Below are 16958 nucleotides of genomic sequence, written 5' to 3'. Positions count from 1 at the left end.
ACTTCAACCTATCCATTTCCCTTTTTAAATTTTCTAACCTACCTGCCCGATTAAGGGATCTGACATTCCACGCTCCGATCCGTAGAACGCCAGTTTTCTTTCTCCTGATAACGACATCCTCTTGAGTAGTCCCCGCCCGGAGATCTGAATGGGGGACTATTTTACCTCCGGAATATTTTACCCAAGAGGACGCCATCATCATGTAATCATACAGTAAAGCTGCATGCCCTCGGGAAAAATTACGGCTGTAGTTGCCCCTTGCTTTCAGCCGTTCGCAGTACCAGCACAGCAAGGCCGTTTTGGTTATTGTTACAAGGCCAGATCAGTCAATCATCGAGACTGTTGCCCTTGCAACTACTGAAAAGGCTGCTGCCCCTCTTCAGGAACCACACGTTTGTCTGGCCTCTCAACAGATACCCCTCCGTTGTGGTTGCACCTACGGTACGGCTATCTGTATCGCTGAGGCACGCAAGCCTCCCCACCAACGGCAAGGTCCATGGTTCATGGGGGGGCTACTAGCTATGATGATCTCAATTTGGGCAAAATTGCTTTGAGCATGTGTGTTGTTGTTAGTCGGTTTACTCTGAAGGAGAATATTACCTGCAACGTCACTAACGTTTTCAATCTAGTTTACTTGCCTGCTAACTATTTTGTATGTGTATTCTACAGTCAGTTATTCTAGAAGAAGAAAATTGTTTGGAAACCAGTAGTAATTTTAGTTTTGTTTATGTGCCTGTCAACCACTCAGTAGCTCTAATGTGCAGGAAGTGGTTACCTTTTGCTGCCTCCATTATTTTATCCCACCCAGTACTTAACAGTACCATACAAATATTTTAACACCATAACTTTTAATGTAATATATTTCTGATATACAGGGCCTGTGGTTTATATTTAATCATATTATGTAATGTCTAGTTGGTTTCTCAGAAGTGCTTTTGTTATGACTTAAAGAAAAAAGTAATCATAGCATAGTGTTAGAACACATTAGTGAAGTAAAGCAGTCTGTGTTCCAGCAACAGCCGCCGCAGCATATGTGCCCCAGGCAGCAGCAGCTGCTGCTGCAGCGGCAGCAGCAGCACACTCGCCCCCAGCCACGTATCCTATTTTTTACCCATGCACGGCTCAGCCCATCTACATGTCGCAGCAGTTCCAATATCCAACTCTTGCGGTGAGTGTTATGTGTAGCTTCCATTACGACAATGTTCTTTTTTTTTTTTTAATGAACACAATACTGATGAAGAAAGCAAGCAGTATTATGTAGCCACAGATTGTCATGTGCCTCTTTTAATGTGGTTTTGTGGCAGTTAGTTGTCTGTTTTAGGTGGTATCAAATATGGAAAAAAACAATAAAGGTGAGACAAAGAAGCAGTACATATGTCGTAGAGAAAAAATATCTGGCAACAAAAGCTCTTACGTTGTGCTTCTTTACAGAATTATTTAGTATGATAGTATCAACTTTGAAAATACCAGCTGCTTTGAATCGTGATGATAATACAGTGTACATAAGATTCAGTTAAAAGATTAGAAGTTTGAGGAAGAGGCAAAAAGAAAAGAAACAGATGAAATGAACCATTCATAAATCATCCATTTTGTTTGAATGACGTGAGATTTTGACACTACATGTTAGAAAGCGGTTGGACAAAAGATCATTGACGGTAAAATTAGCATTTCAGGAAAGGAATAATATTTAAGCCAGACAGATTGATAGTTTTCAAACTCCCACCCCACACTGTTTTCTGTGAGGGAGGTGGCAAGGCACTGGACTCCTGTTCAGGATGACAGCAGTTGAAATCCGTGTGAAACCATCCAGCCAGATTCTGGTCTTTCATGGTTATCCTAAATCATTTAAAGCAATTGCTGAGGTGATACCTTTTAAAAAGAACATGGTGTGCTTTCTTCTCCAATCTGACTTAGTGCTTAGTCTCAAATGATCTAAACATTATGGCAGCATTAAACCCAGACCTTCCTCCTCCCATCTCCCTTTCTTTTTAAAGCAGAAGTCTTTTTTCACATATTTACTTTTCCATGTCAGCAAACAATTGCATGATGAATCAGTGCTTAATCATAACTGATGTTTCCTAGGAGTATTTATGGTGTGGAATGAATCTAAGTAAGTTGGTTTGCAGTATAGTGTGTATGTGGCTACCAAACATCTTTGGCTTAGTTGTACACCTGGCCAGTTAAGTACAATTGCATAGCAATCTGCACACTTCATGGGGAGTCTTTGATCAGCATGAGGAAACATCCTACCACACAGTAGGAGTGAGCAGAATGTTGTTAACGGTTCATTACAAAGACTTGAGATCTGAAAACGAGGATGTTGCATGGGGACCTATTAACCAGAACTAAATGTCAGTCTTACAGTGTTCTCAGAAGAGTTAAGTTAGCAGGATCATCTGAACAATTGAAGCCCTAATAGAATGGATTTGACAGGAAGCGGTTTAAATCTTCTGACAGTGTCGTAGGTGGTGATGAAAAACGTTCAGATCCATCTGGAAGAATGGGTACATATTCATGTTTCAACTTAACAGCATTTATTTTTAAAAATTAGTCACTTTTCCCTTTCAAAGTATTTAATGCCTTCCTCATAATTTAAGATACTGAAAATAAAATTAGGTAAAAATGATTTTCTATTTTTACAGTCTTTTCAGAATTATTGTTTGTTCTGCTGTTTGTCAGATACACCAGTAAAGCTGGTAACAAGTAAAGTTCTAAACAGTATTGGATTTCTTTCTCATCTTTTTGTCATGGGACCTTGTAATTTATATGACTATAAAAAAACTGCATATTTGGAATTAGTGTAAATATATATATATATATATCTAAAAAGAAAGATGATGAAACTTACCAAACAAAAGCGCTGGCAGGTCGATAGACACACAAACATACACACAAAATTCTAGCTTTCGCAACCAATGGTTGCCTCGTCAGGAAAGAGGGAAGGAGAAGGAAAGACAAAAGGATACGGGTTTTAAGGGAGAGGGTAAGGAGTCATTCCAATCCCGGGAGCGGAAAGACTTACCTTAGGGGGAAAAAAGGACAGGTATACACTCGCGCGCACACACACACATATCCATCCACACATACACAGACACAAGCAGATATGTGTGTGTGTGCGAGTGTATACCTGTCCTTTTTTCCCCCTAAGGTAAGTCTTTCCGCTCCCGGGATTGGAATGACTCCTTACCCTCTCCCTTAAAACCCGTATCCTTTTGTCTTTCCTTCTCCTTCCCTCTTTCCTGACGAGGCAACCATTGGTTGCGAAAGCTAGAATTTTGTGTGTATGTTTGTGTTTGTTTGTGTGTCTATCGACCTGCCAGCGCTTTTGTTTGGTAAGTTTCATCATCTTTCTTTTTAGATATATTTTTCCCACGTGGAATGTTTCCCTCTATTATATATATATATATATATATATATATATATATATATATATATATATATATATATATATATATATATATATAATGGAAGGAAACATTCCACGTGGGAAAAATTATATATAAAAACAAAGATGAGGTGACTTACCGAACAAAAGCGCTGGCAGGTCGATAGACGCACAAACATACACACAAAATTCAAGCTTTCGCAACAAACTGTTGCCTCATCAGGAAAGAGGGAAGGAGAGGGGAAGACGAAAGGAAGTGGGTTTTAAAGGAGAGGGTAAGGAGTCATTCCAATCCCGGGAGCGGAAAGACTTACCTTAGGGGGAAAAAAAGGACAGGTCTACACTCGCACACACGCACATATCCATCCACACATACCAATATGAATTTTGTGTGTATGTTTGTGTTTGTTTGTGTGTCTATCGACCTGCCAGCGCTTTTGTTCGGTAAGTCACCTCATCTTTGTTTTTTTTATATATATATATATAGAGAGAGAGAGAGAGAGAGAGAGAGAGAATATATATATATATATATATATATATATATATATATATATATAGAGAGAGAGAGAAACATTCCACGTGGGAAAAATATATCTAAAAAGAAAGATGATGAAACTTTCATCATCTTTCTTTTTATATATATATAACACTTGAGGTCCAGAAAATCTCCATTTTTGTCAGTTTTTTAAAATGTTACAGGCACAGTTTCACCTGTAGCTGGCTTTTCTTTGGAAAGGTTTGGAACATTCTGGCATGCAGAGAGAGATGTTGCAACAAAAGCAATATCAACTTGTATCAGTTGTGATTGTTTTGCCAATAAATTGTCTCATCTCTGAACAAATCATAGAAACCTGAGTTGGATGCTGCTCCATCAGGAGATTCATTTGTAAAAAAGAAGAGAATTTGATAAATAGAACAGAACTGAATTGTAATTGCAGCAGCAGAATCTGTTTCAGCGATACTTGCAACAGAAAACTGTAGCAGACTGCAGCTCAACTTAATAGGAATAATCTTCAGACTATTTACACGCTGACATTTTTGTGTTCAATCTAGGATCATTGAATTCTGCCTCTAGTGCTTCCAAAATTGATTGCCCACTCAACAAACGTGACACATTTATAGCATAATTACAGCAAACTGGAAAACTAAAAAGTAATCGCTTCATGAAACGATGCAAGCATGCAATGGTTCGGTCAGTCTCACAACTGCAGCTGTTGTGTTTGCTACTGCATCTTTCAAAGTAATTCTAGTAATTGACAGCAGAAGGCAACACCTTTCAAGGGACAGGTAGTGAGACATCTGGGCATTGGTCTTGTATAAAATTTTGTCTAGTTTTCGAGTGATAGGTGCCCAGCATGTTGTGAAAATTGCGGCCTGCGATATAATTGGGCACATACACAGTGTCTTAACGTGAGTAATACTCAGGTTTGGTTGCCAAAGTATTAAATATTTCTCAGAACTGCAAAGTGTAACATATCTCCAATTTCAGTACCAGTGGTTTTAAGAGAATAGCTCTGGGTTTTTCCTTTGTTGAAATTGTCTCTTTGTTCTATTCTGCGATGTGAAGAGTATATGATGTAGGGATAGAAGAAACATGTTACCTCACCTTTAAGTAATTAGTATGGAATAAATGTTAGTCCAAACTCTATAAGTATGTGACCATCATGCTGTCTTTATAACTGAATATCATATCACACATCCAAAGTTGCAGTAGTGTACTGTTAACTGTCACTTCAAATTGGTCTAGATAAGCTGCTTCTCATGTCAGAGGGCACTGACATAGTTGTTAAGGAGGAACAGTACATTAAAATATGAAAGTCAGAAAGTAGGGAGAGTTGTAAAAGTGCTGTGTTTATTTCTGTCTCCGCATTTTTATTGCACTCTTGATGTTTTTGTTCTCACTGTTATACAGAACATTTAAAAGGTACACGGTTTTTAATTTTTATTAATGAATCATTCAGAACACGTATTCTGGGTGTCCCTCTTAAGTGATCAGCTGCATGTTCTCTGGTGTTTCAGCAGGAATTTGCAATTAATTTTTGTAATGTGTAGCTCATCATGTCTTTCATGAGATGCTCAATGTCGATGGAAAGCATTGGTTTTTTTTCCATTTACAAGCAAAATTATTTTTAAATGGGAGTTTACATGATCAGTTTGTAGAGCGGTCTCAAATTAGTCTAGTGTGATACTTTTTTGAACAGTATGTATTACCGGGGACAGTAAAATACAAAGAATAATCTTTACTCCAGCATTGGCTCCTTAATGCTGCCACATGTGGGCTTAAAAAGTGGTTGCCCTCAACTACATACCCTCAGACTCAGAGTTGAAATATTAAAAGGTTTGGCTGGTTTCATCGTCTAGGGGCTGGAATACGTAGTTGCGCATTACAAGCCAAATACTGCTTAGCCTACAGTATACAATATGAATTTACACATGAACTCAATGGTTGAAGGTTCCTAGCACTCAGCAATTGCGAATTTTGAATGTAACATAGAAATTTATAAATGAAAGATTGCAAATTAAATAAAATCTGCAGGTACTATTTTTGACAACTTTAAATGAGTACAATAGCAGAAGTACATTTAAGAATGCCTTTTTTATTGCAAAACACTTTTTGGTGTCGATGATCCAGCAATTAAATAAAATATAAGTTGAATAATAAAGAAACAATAGATTCCTACTTAACGTAATTAGCTATGAGCAACAACATAGCTCGCAAGATATTCACTTCTAAATGCATACTACATCATCTTTGCAGAAGCCACGGAAATCTTACGAGTGCACAAGTCAGCACTACGAAATATTTCAATCTCCCACGACCACGCACAAACTGCCCAACACTCTCCAAGTATTTCCTGCGACCATCCGATGCGCCTTCCCATCTAGACACCACCCCCCCAAAATCTTGTGCGACCCGATGCTCCTCCCCCACCCCTACAGTCCCTCCATTGACTTCAGTAGTCGCCTACTGTAGTAACAAGTGCTGTGATTGGATAGTGCTCCTGCCATGTCTCCAAGCCAACACACACTCACAGACATATTGAAACACATACAAAATACTGGATTTACATTTAAATAACTTGAAATTAAATAAATATTCCTACAGCTGGACCATAAAAATGCTGTAACACACATTATTAAATAAACACGTATAAAAGGAACAGAAGCAAAAGTAGGCCAGTAGCCTAATGTCTGTGCTTTCTAAAACACAGTACATATTTGACCAATTTCTTCATGAATATTGTTGTTGTTGTCTTCAGTCCAGACACTGGTTTGATGCAGCTCTCCATGCTACCCTATCCTGTGCAAGTTTCATAATCTCCCAGTACCTGCTGCAACCTACATCCTTCTGAATCTGCTTAGTGTATTCATCTCTTGGTCTCCCTCTACGATTTTTACCCTCCACGCTGCCGTCCAATACTAAATTTGTGATCCCTTGATGCCTGAGAACATGTCCTACCAACCGGTCCCTTCTTCTCGTCAAATTGTGCCACACTCCTCTTCTCCCCAATTCTGTTCAATACCTCCTCGTTAGTTATGTGATCTACCCATCTAATCTTCAGCATTATTCTGTAGCACCACATTTCGAAAGCTTCTATTCTCTTCTTGTCCAAACTGGTTATCGTCCATGTTTCACTTCCATACATGGCTACACTCCACACAAATACTTTCAGAAACGACTTCCTGACACTTAAATCTATACTCGATGTTAACAAATTTCTCCTCTTCAGAAACACTTTCTTGCCATTCTCTACATTTTATATCCTCTCTACTTCAACCATCATCAGTTATTTTGCTCCCCAAATAGCAAAACTTCTTTACTACTTTGTCTCATTCCCTAATCTAATTCCCTTAGCATCACCCGACTTAATTAGACTACATTCCATTATCCTAGTTTTGCTTTTGTTGATGTTCATCTTATACCCTCCTTTCAAGACACCGACCATTCCGTTAAACTGCTCTTCCAGGTCCTTTGCTGTCTCTGACAGAATTACAATGTCATTGGCGAACCTCAAAGTATTTATTTCTTCTCCATGGATTTTAATTCCTACTCTGAATTTTTCTTTTGTTTCCTTCACTGCTTGCTCAATATACAGATCGAATAACATCAGGGAGAGGCTACAACCCTCTCTCACTCCATTCCCAACCACTGCTTCCCTTTCATGCCCCTCAACTCTCATAACTGCCATCTGGTTACTGTACAAATTGTAAATAGCCTTTCGCTCCCTGTATTTGACCCCTCCCACCTTCAGAATTTGAAAGAGAGTATTCCAGTCAACATTGTCTAAAGCTTTCTCTGTCTACAAATGCTAGAAACGTAGGTTTGCCTTTCATTAATCTATTTTCTAAGATAAGTCGTAGGGTCAGTATTGCCTCACGTGTTCCAACATTTCTACGGAATCCAAACTGATCTTCCCTGAGGTCGGCTTCTAGCATTTTTTCCATGCGTCTGTAAAGAATACGTGTTAGTATTTTGCAGCCGTGGCTTATTAAACTATTAGTTTGGTAATTTTCACATCTGGAATTATTATATTCTTCTTGAAGTCGAGGGTATTTCGCCTGTCACGTACATCTTGCTCACTAGATGGTAGAATTTTGTTAGGCCTGGCTCTCCCAAGGCTGTCGGTAATCCGAATGGAATGGTGTCTACTCCTGGGGCCTTGTTTCGACTTACGTCTTTCAGCACTCTGTCAAACTTTTCACGCAGTATCGTATCTCCTATTTCATCTACATCATCTTCCATTTCCATAATATTGTCCTCAAGTACATCGCCCTTGTATAGACCCTCTACATACTCTTTCCACCTTTCTGATTTCCCTTCTTTGCTTAGAACTGGGTTTCCATCTGAGCTCTTGATATTCATACGAGTTGTTCTCTTATCTCCAAAGGTCTCTTTAATTTTCCTGTAGGCGGTATCTATCTTACCCCTAGTGAGATAGGCCTCTACATCCTTACATTTGTCCTCTAGCCATCCCTGCTTAGCCATTTTGCACTTCCTGTCAATCTCATTTTCGAGACGTTTGTATTCCTTTTTGCCTGCTTCATTTAGTGCATTTTTATATTTTCTCTTTTCATCAATTAAATTCAGTATCTCTTCTGTTACCCAAGGATTTCTACTAGCCCTCGTCTTTTTACCGTCTTGATCCTCTGCTACCTTCACTCTTTCATCTCTCAAAGCTACCCATTCCTCTTCTACTGTATTTCTTTCCCCCAGTCTTGTCAATCGTTCCCTAATGCTCTCTCTCTCTGAAGCTCTCCACAACATGTGGTTCTTTCAGTTTATCCAGGTCCCATCTCCTCAAATTCGCACCTTTAGCAGTTTCTTCAGTTTTAATCTACAGTTCATAACCAATAGATTGTGGTCAGAGTCCACATCTGCCCCTGGAAATGTCTTACAATTTAAAACCTGGTTCCTGAATGTCTTTCTTACCATTATGTACTCTTATCTGAGACCTTCCAGTATCTCCAGACTACTTCCATGTATACAACCTTCTTTTATGATTCTTGGACCAAGTGTTAGCTATGATTAAGTTATGCTCTGTGCATAATTCTAACAGACGGCTCCCTCTTTCATTTCTTACCCCCAATCCATATTCACCTACTACGTTTCCTTCTCTCCCTTTTCCTGCACTCGAATTCCAGTCACCCATGACTATTAAATTTTCGTCTCCCTTCACTATCTGAATAATTTCTTTTATCTCATCGTATATTTCACCAATTTCTTCATCATCTGCAGAGCTAGTTGGCATATAAACTTGTACTACTGTGGTAGGAGTTGCTTCGTATCTATCTTGGCCACAAAAATGCGTTCACTATGCTGTTAGTAGTATCTTACCTGCACTCCTATTTTTCTATTCATTATTAAAGCTACTCCTGCATTACCCCTATTTGATTTTGTGTTTATAACCCTGTATTCACCTGACCAGAAGTCTTGTTCCTCCTGCCACCGAACTTCACTAATTCCCACTAATTCTAACAGTAAAGCTGCGTGCACTTGGGAAAAACTACGGCTGTAGTTTACCCTTGCTTTCAGCTGTTGGCAGTACCAGCACAGCAAGGCCATTTTTGTTAGTGTTAAAAGGCCAGATCAGTCAATAAACTACTGAAAAGGCTGCTGCCTCTCTTCAGGAACAGGGTGTATACGACCCAGGACAACTGGGAAATCCGGGAAAAACCCGGGAATTTTTTCATCCGGGAGGAAACTGGGAAAAACCCGGGAATTTTTTGGAATTCCGGGAATTTTTCATTGTTTTAGCTTTCAGTTAAATTGTTTTTTAATTTTGGCTGCAGAATTGATTCTCTAGCAAAGAATGTTATTGTACCCTGCTGCTGGAGAATGATACTGCAGCAATAAAAAAGCGTTTGCAAATAGCAAAAATATGTCAAAGGCCATAGGGCGCAGTCTGTAATTCTTCATAACAATAAACTGCTTGCTATGAGCATGACGTCACAACTGTTCACATCATAGACTTACTAAATAGAAGTTCACATTAGGGGGGGATGAATAGTATATATTGGATATAAACAAATGAATAGTATATATTGGATATAAACAAAGGCATAGACGAATAAATATATATTTATAAGCATACTGCTACCGTTTTTTCGTGTAACTGTAGAGTACTGACGGCCTGAAGCAATAAATAGTAATCGGCCACTTTGACCTCCAATAACTCTTCTACTATTCAAGTTTCATGTCTGTAATGTATACCAATTTAGGTTTACACTAATAGCTTTCTAAAGACATGTCAATCGACAAAATCGGATGAACCATTTAGATTTTGGAAATTTGTTGCTGGGTGTTACTTGTTTAATTTACAGTCAGATACTAAACTTTAAACTAAGGAAGATATTGAAAACCTGGGTACACTGTCAGAATCGTCGTGCAAATAATGGTAATGTACATGTTTCTTTTTAAGGTATCATGATTCCTCTGGCTGTTATTAATTTCTACATGAACTGCGAAATGTCTGCCATTATGGTTTCACAGAGTCCACCGCCTTTGGCACTCCCAGCATACAAATCTCCTTTGACACAAAGCACAGTCCCTGATACAGTCTCAACATGGAATTCCCAGCCACGCGGTTGGCCTGGACCACGTGCTGGGGCTACCCCTCTTGCTCCGGCTAATGTTCGGCACCAAGCATTTGCTGACGAGCCCCAGCTTGCCGAGCGGCCTGTGCGACCACACCAACTCCGAACTTAGAATATTTTCAGGGCGCCACAACTCGCCTGTTACCTCATACACAAGAAGTAGCAGTCAGCAAGGGCCAGTGTGATGGTTATTCTTTTTGTTTTACTGCCCCTGTTAATACATGCCAATAAAATTAATATCGCACTAGACTAATTTGGGAACACGCTATTGAATGAATGGGAAAATAATATTTCACATTACAACTCATTTTGCTTGTAAATAAAACAAACTGTTGCTTTCCAGTGACACTGGGTATGACATGAAAGACACAGTGAGCAGTATTGTTTCGTACCGAAACATGAAAGAAAACGTGCCTGATGACTCCTAGGAGGGAACCCTGTATACTATGAAGTAGTATGGTCCATGAACTTAATGCCATGTTCATCTTGGTCAACAAACATTTTCCATTATTGATCAATCAACTGGTGTAAATAGGTAAAACTACGATTGAAACTTGATAAATATTCTGTGTTTGGATAAATAGTGCTACATCGACATCACTACATCTTAACTACTGGGTTTTACTGACGAATGTTCAGCAGATAATTGTGGAAACTTAACAGCATCTTCAAATGTCATTTTTCATTAGATGTAGGGAACCCAGTCCTTGTCTGGTATATCTTGCAGGTATGTGGTTTATGGACGGGTAATTCCATGTCAATTCAATGCACCAATCAACTCAACCCACTCAATTTCTTCAGATTTGCTGCACTCAGTGATCTAGACAAGAGATGGTAAACTATGAAGATGTAGATGTATATGAAAATTGCACAGAGATGTGCAGGTTTGCAAAGTTTGGGAATTGTGTGAAATTTAAACATGCCTGTCGCTACATAAAAAATTCTGGTTGTAATCCAGGTATAACAGTTAGTCTTAAATAGTTGAAAAGCTAGATGTAAATAGTTGAAAAGCTAGATGTAAATAGTTGAAAAACTAATGAGTAGAACTTTAAGTGATATGTAACATAACACAAAGAGTTCCTAAGAGTTGACTTGTGATCTTGAATATCTCATAACATCTAACCTTCAGATTCGGGAGGACGACTGTTCAAACCTGCGTCCTTCCATCCATATTTAGGTTTTCTGTGATTTCCCTAAATCACTTAAGGGAAATGCCGGGATGATTCCTTTGAAAGGGCATGGCTGTTTTCCTTTCCCATCCTTCCCTAATCAGGGTTTGTGCTCCATCTCTAATGACCTCGTTGTCGACAAGACGTTAAACGTTACTGTCCTCCGCCTCCTCCCACCTTCAGAATTTATTTGTTTATGTATTTTTTCAATGATCAATATCAATTTGGCACACCAAAGGCATCATACCCAAAAATTTATTTTGTTTACATCACTACACTAACAATGTACTAAGCAGTTGTGTGTCCAGTTTTTCCAGAACAGCAGCCAATAAAGAAATGTAGTTAAAGATAAAATTGTATTGTTACAATCCATTTAAAGAAGAAAACATACAAGAGCACAGAAGAATTCAAGGTATCTTTAGGAGTGGACGGTAGAAAAACGTCCTAATGTAGTGCGAGATGAAAAAGTTTGCAGCAAAGGTAGAAAGCCATTATCACAAAACCCATCAACTCCTACATGCATTTCCTCATCTGTGTTAGTTACTTTAGATGAAAGTGAATATAAAATAGCACCTGATTTGTCACTGGATTCTTTAAATTCTAGTATTAGGCGAGATATCAGTATGGGAAAGTATGTCCAAAGCAAAAACTGTAAACTGTTGCTTCAGTTTTCGAGCAGACTTGTGTGGCACATCTGGAAAAGAAGGGTTTGAAAAAAGTTGGAAAGAGAAATCATAGCCTGGCCGAAAGATAAAGGGTGACAATTTTTGACCCTGTATGAAATAAAATCATGATAACATCTGAATGGTTTGCATTAGGACATTCAAACTGCATGGTTGACTAATGGGAATGATGGGAATTAATATGCACTTTATGGTTTGGTTTAGTGACGAAGCCCATGTTGGTTTGGATGGGTTCATCAGTAATAATAATAATAATAATAATAATAATAATAATAATAGGTTGCTACACCACGCATACATTGATTACCAAAAAGCTTTTGATAGTGTGCCCCATTCATGGTTACTGCAGATATTGGAAATATACAAAGTAGATCCTAAATTGATGCAGTTCCTATACATAGTAATGAAAAATTGGAAAACCACTCTTAATATCCAAACAAATTCAAATAACATCACCTCACAGCCAATACAGATAAGCGTGGAATATACCAAGGAGACTCATTAAGTCCATTCTGGTTCTGCCTTGCTCTGACCCACTATCCAGCATGCTAAATAATACAAATATGGATATAATATTTCTGGAACATACCAACACAAAATCACACATTTGCTATATATGGATGATCTAAAACTACTGGCAGCAATAAATATGGCTTTCGGAACAGTCAAATGTAAGAAAAATAGCATAATCAAGGGAAAACACACTAAACAAGAAGATTACTTATTGGATAACCACAGCGACTGCATAGAAGTGTTGGAAAAAACAGATGCCTATAAATATTTGGGATACAGGTGAAAAATAGGAATAGAAAATACAAATATTAAAGAAGAACTAAAAGAAAAATATAGACAAAGACTAACAAAAATACTGAAAACAGAATTGACAGCAAGAAACAAGACAAAAGCTATGAATACTTATGCTATACCAATATTGACCTACACATTTGGAGTAGTGAAATGGAGTAACACAGACCTAGAAGCACTCAATACACTTACACGATCACACTGCCACAAATATAGAATACATCACATACATTCAGCAACAGAAAGATTCACATTAAGCAGAAAGGAAGGAGGAAGGGGATTTATCGACATAAAAAACATACATTATAGACAGGTAGACAATTTAAGAAAATTCTTTATAGAATGAGCAGAAACTAGCAAAATACACAAAGCAATCACTCATATAAGTACATCGGTTACACCATTGCAGCTTCATAACCATTTCTACAACCCTTTAGAACACACATCAACAGATACAAAGAAAGTAAATTGGAAAAAGAAAACACTACATGGCAAGCACCCGTGTCATCTAACACAGCCACATATCGATCAAGACGCATCCAACACATGGCTAAGAAAAGGCAATATATACAGTGAGACAGAAGGATTCATGATTGCAATACAGTATCAAACAATAAACACCAGATATTACAGTAAGCATATTATTAAAGATCCCAATACCATAACAGATAAATGCAGACTGCAAACAACAAACAGAAACAGTATATCACATCACAAGTGGATGTACAATACTAGCAAATACAGAATACACCAGAAGACATGACAATGTAGCAAAAATAATACATCAACAACTTGCCATACAACATAAACTTATAAAACAACACGTTCCCACATACAAGTATGCACCACAAAATGTACTGGAGAATGATGAATACAAATTATACTGGAACAGAACCATTATAACAGATTAAACAACACCACATAACAAACCTGACATCATACTCACCAATAAAAAGAAGAAATTAACACAACTAATCGAAATATCCATACCCAATACAACAAATATACAAAAGAAAACAGGAGAAAAAATTGAAAAATACATCCAACTGGCTGAGGAAGTCGAGGACATGAGGCATCAGTATAAAGTTGACATTATACCACTTATACTATCAACTACAGGAGTCATACCACACAATAACCACCAGTACATCAATGCAATACAGCTACATCCAAACTTATATATACAACTACAGAAATCTGTAATTATTGATACATGTTCAATTACCCAAAAGTTCCTAAATGCAATATAACATATACCGTACAGTTAAAAGGAAGTGACGCTTGATCAAGGTCCACGTCACTTTCCATTTTTAACCAGACTTAACGTCTGAGAAAGTAAAGAAATAATAATAATAATAAATATAAGAAGAAGAAGAAGAAGAAGAAGCTGTTGTTTCTTGATGGTACAGTGACTACCAAATGGTATGTGAGGGTTTTGGAAGATGACTTCATCCCCATTACCCAAAGTGACCCTGATTTTGACAAGGTGTGGTTCATGCTTGACCCCATCGGAGCAGGAGTGTGATGTCGTGGAGGAGTACTTCGGGGACTACATACTGCCTCTGAGGTACTCAGAGGCTACTGGCATGAGCCTCAGTTGGCCGCCATATTCTCCAGATCTGAACCTGTGTGACTTTTGTGTGGCTGTATTAAAGATGAGGTGTACAGCAGTAACACTAAAACCATTGCTGGGCTGAAAACTGCCTGTCAGGAGATTGACAGCATCAATATCCTGACACTTCAGCAAGCCATGCAGAATTTCATTATTTGTCTCCGCCACATCATCGCTAATAATGGCAGGCATATCGAACAGGTTATAACCCAAATCTGAATATCTGTAATGTCGTTTACATGTTGAATAAGAAGTGTGCATGCCATAGTTTGTAACTAATTTAAATCTTTTTTTTCGCATTTAGTTCAATAATTGTCACCCTGTAAGTGTCGCAGTATGGGTAGTTGTGTGACGAAATACAAATTTTGACTACTTCCAAAGTGCTAGAGTATAAGGAAAACCGTGAAGTCCTTGTCTTACTTTAAAAACATGTTTACTGATCTAGCTGGCGCACAAGAGGCATCTAAGGGGACTTGTAGTTGATGTGACTGGTATTAACTGCTATAGGGAAGACATGCTTTGGTGGGTTGGCAGTAACATCGATAAGCGGAACAAAGAATCTGGTGTTTCTGTTTTCAAAATGAGACGAACACTTCATGTCTGAATATTTTTGTTCCTGTTTCTTGACTTTGTGTGCTTTTTAAATGCATGTTTATGTAGGGTTAACACACAGCCAGATGATGTATGTGAATTTGACTCCCAGAATGCTTTGCTGAGGATTGTGTTCCTAACAGTAGTGATTGTCTGCTATAATGATTATAACAGGTAAGACCTTGCGTGAGAAAGAGTTCAGTGTGTATGTTATTTTTACTGTGATCTTAATGTGACCTGAGAGATACCAGGAAGAAAAGACTGTGACTGTGAAAAAATGGAATTAGAGTAAATCAGCACTGTTGGATTCCCAAAAACTTTGAGTTGCAGCCAAAGCATTGTGTTCTCAGTGCTGGTGGGACCCGTGTGTGTGTGTGTGTGTGTGTGTGTGTGTGTGTGTGTGTGTGTGTGTGTGAGAGAGAGAGAGAGAGAGAGAGAGAGAGAGAGAGAGAGAGAGAGAATTTTTTAAAATGCCACATTCCAGCTCCAAAGCACATTTACCACTTTCTGGGTGGATGTGCTACCCAATACAAAAACAGGAAGAATCTCATGAATCTGCCGTACTGTCAGGGAGAAATTGATGTTAAAGTAGAGTGGCATTTCTTTTGTTACAGAGTGTGGTAAATGATCTTGTGATGGGGTTTTGGGGACTACAGAGAGATTAATCACATTTGCCAGTCTCAGTTGACCTCATGAGAACCATATTTTGACATCATGACAGTTGTATCAGTGGTGCAAAGATAATGTTCCTTCCTGTGTTCTCCATTATATATTGGCTTATCATGATCAGTACATTGCCAAGCTGAAGCAATGTTTCAAGTACATAAGCTTCATTGTGCAATAGCTGTTAACAAAGGTATAGTAAAGACTCTAGTGAGCAGAGAAGAGTCAGTGACTGCTATGGTGAATAAAATGTTGTTAGCAGACTTAAATGAATTGGTTGCCTTAATGTATGATAGCTATTGGTGAGTAGCGTACGTTTCACAAACTTACAAAGAGACAGGTGTAGTACAGGCTGCTTGTTGTATCTACATGGATGGCCTTGCATCATTTCTGTTTCCTGCCAAACCACACACTTGTGTTATCAGAAGATGTGACATTCTCACAGGACTGGATCCACTGACACCAACTTGGAGGACTCCCTATCCCCCTGCATTAGATCTGGTGAATGTGAACAATTTAATTGGAGACTTGAGAGATGAGTTGTTATCACTTTTTATTGCCTTTTCATTGAAGTTACATTGTAAATAATTCGTATTCTCACTACAATGGTATAAACCATATTTTTGTACATCACTTAAGACTTGTAATTGTAAATATAATACCTCTATTTTAATAGTGTGCTGATGCTGATAAAATAAATTTTTAGAAATGATGCAATTAGTGTGACATCTTGATATTTGCCATGTTTATAGTAACATATTAGAACAGTACAACATAGATTTTTTAAAAATTGATGGTGCAGTGTTTAGAGATGTTAAAGGTGAAAGGTCAAGGTCACTGACATTGCATGTGAAAATGTTCAGAAACCTGCCATTTATATAAAACAATGTAAAGCTCTACTTGTTGGGTTTTCACTGGTATAAGTTTCATTACTATTGCCTGGATTAGAGCCAGAG

The 16958-nt window shown here is 38.1% G+C and overlaps 1 protein-coding gene across 5 annotated transcripts in view; it reads left to right on the top strand.

Annotated features, from left to right (window-relative positions):
- The window catches only part of LOC124788269 (atrophin-1), a 181767-nt gene that overhangs the window by 108562 nt on the left and 56247 nt on the right, over window positions 1-16958 (top strand). For 4 of the 5 annotated variants that reach the window (XM_047255477.1, XM_047255476.1, XM_047255478.1 and 1 more), the window contains one exon: window positions 1002-1168. In XM_047255477.1, coding sequence (XP_047111433.1) covers window positions 1002-1168 — 167 coding nt within the window. The remainder of the gene's footprint in view (window positions 1-1001; window positions 1169-16958) is intronic. The other variant, XM_047255475.1, reaches the window with a different exon arrangement.

Source organism: Schistocerca piceifrons, chromosome 3, assembly GCF_021461385.2.
Source record: "Schistocerca piceifrons isolate TAMUIC-IGC-003096 chromosome 3, iqSchPice1.1, whole genome shotgun sequence".
NCBI lineage: Eukaryota > Metazoa > Arthropoda > Insecta > Orthoptera > Acrididae > Schistocerca > Schistocerca piceifrons.
Note: the sequence above shows the minus strand (reverse complement) of the source record. Positions and strands in the feature narration are given on the sequence as shown.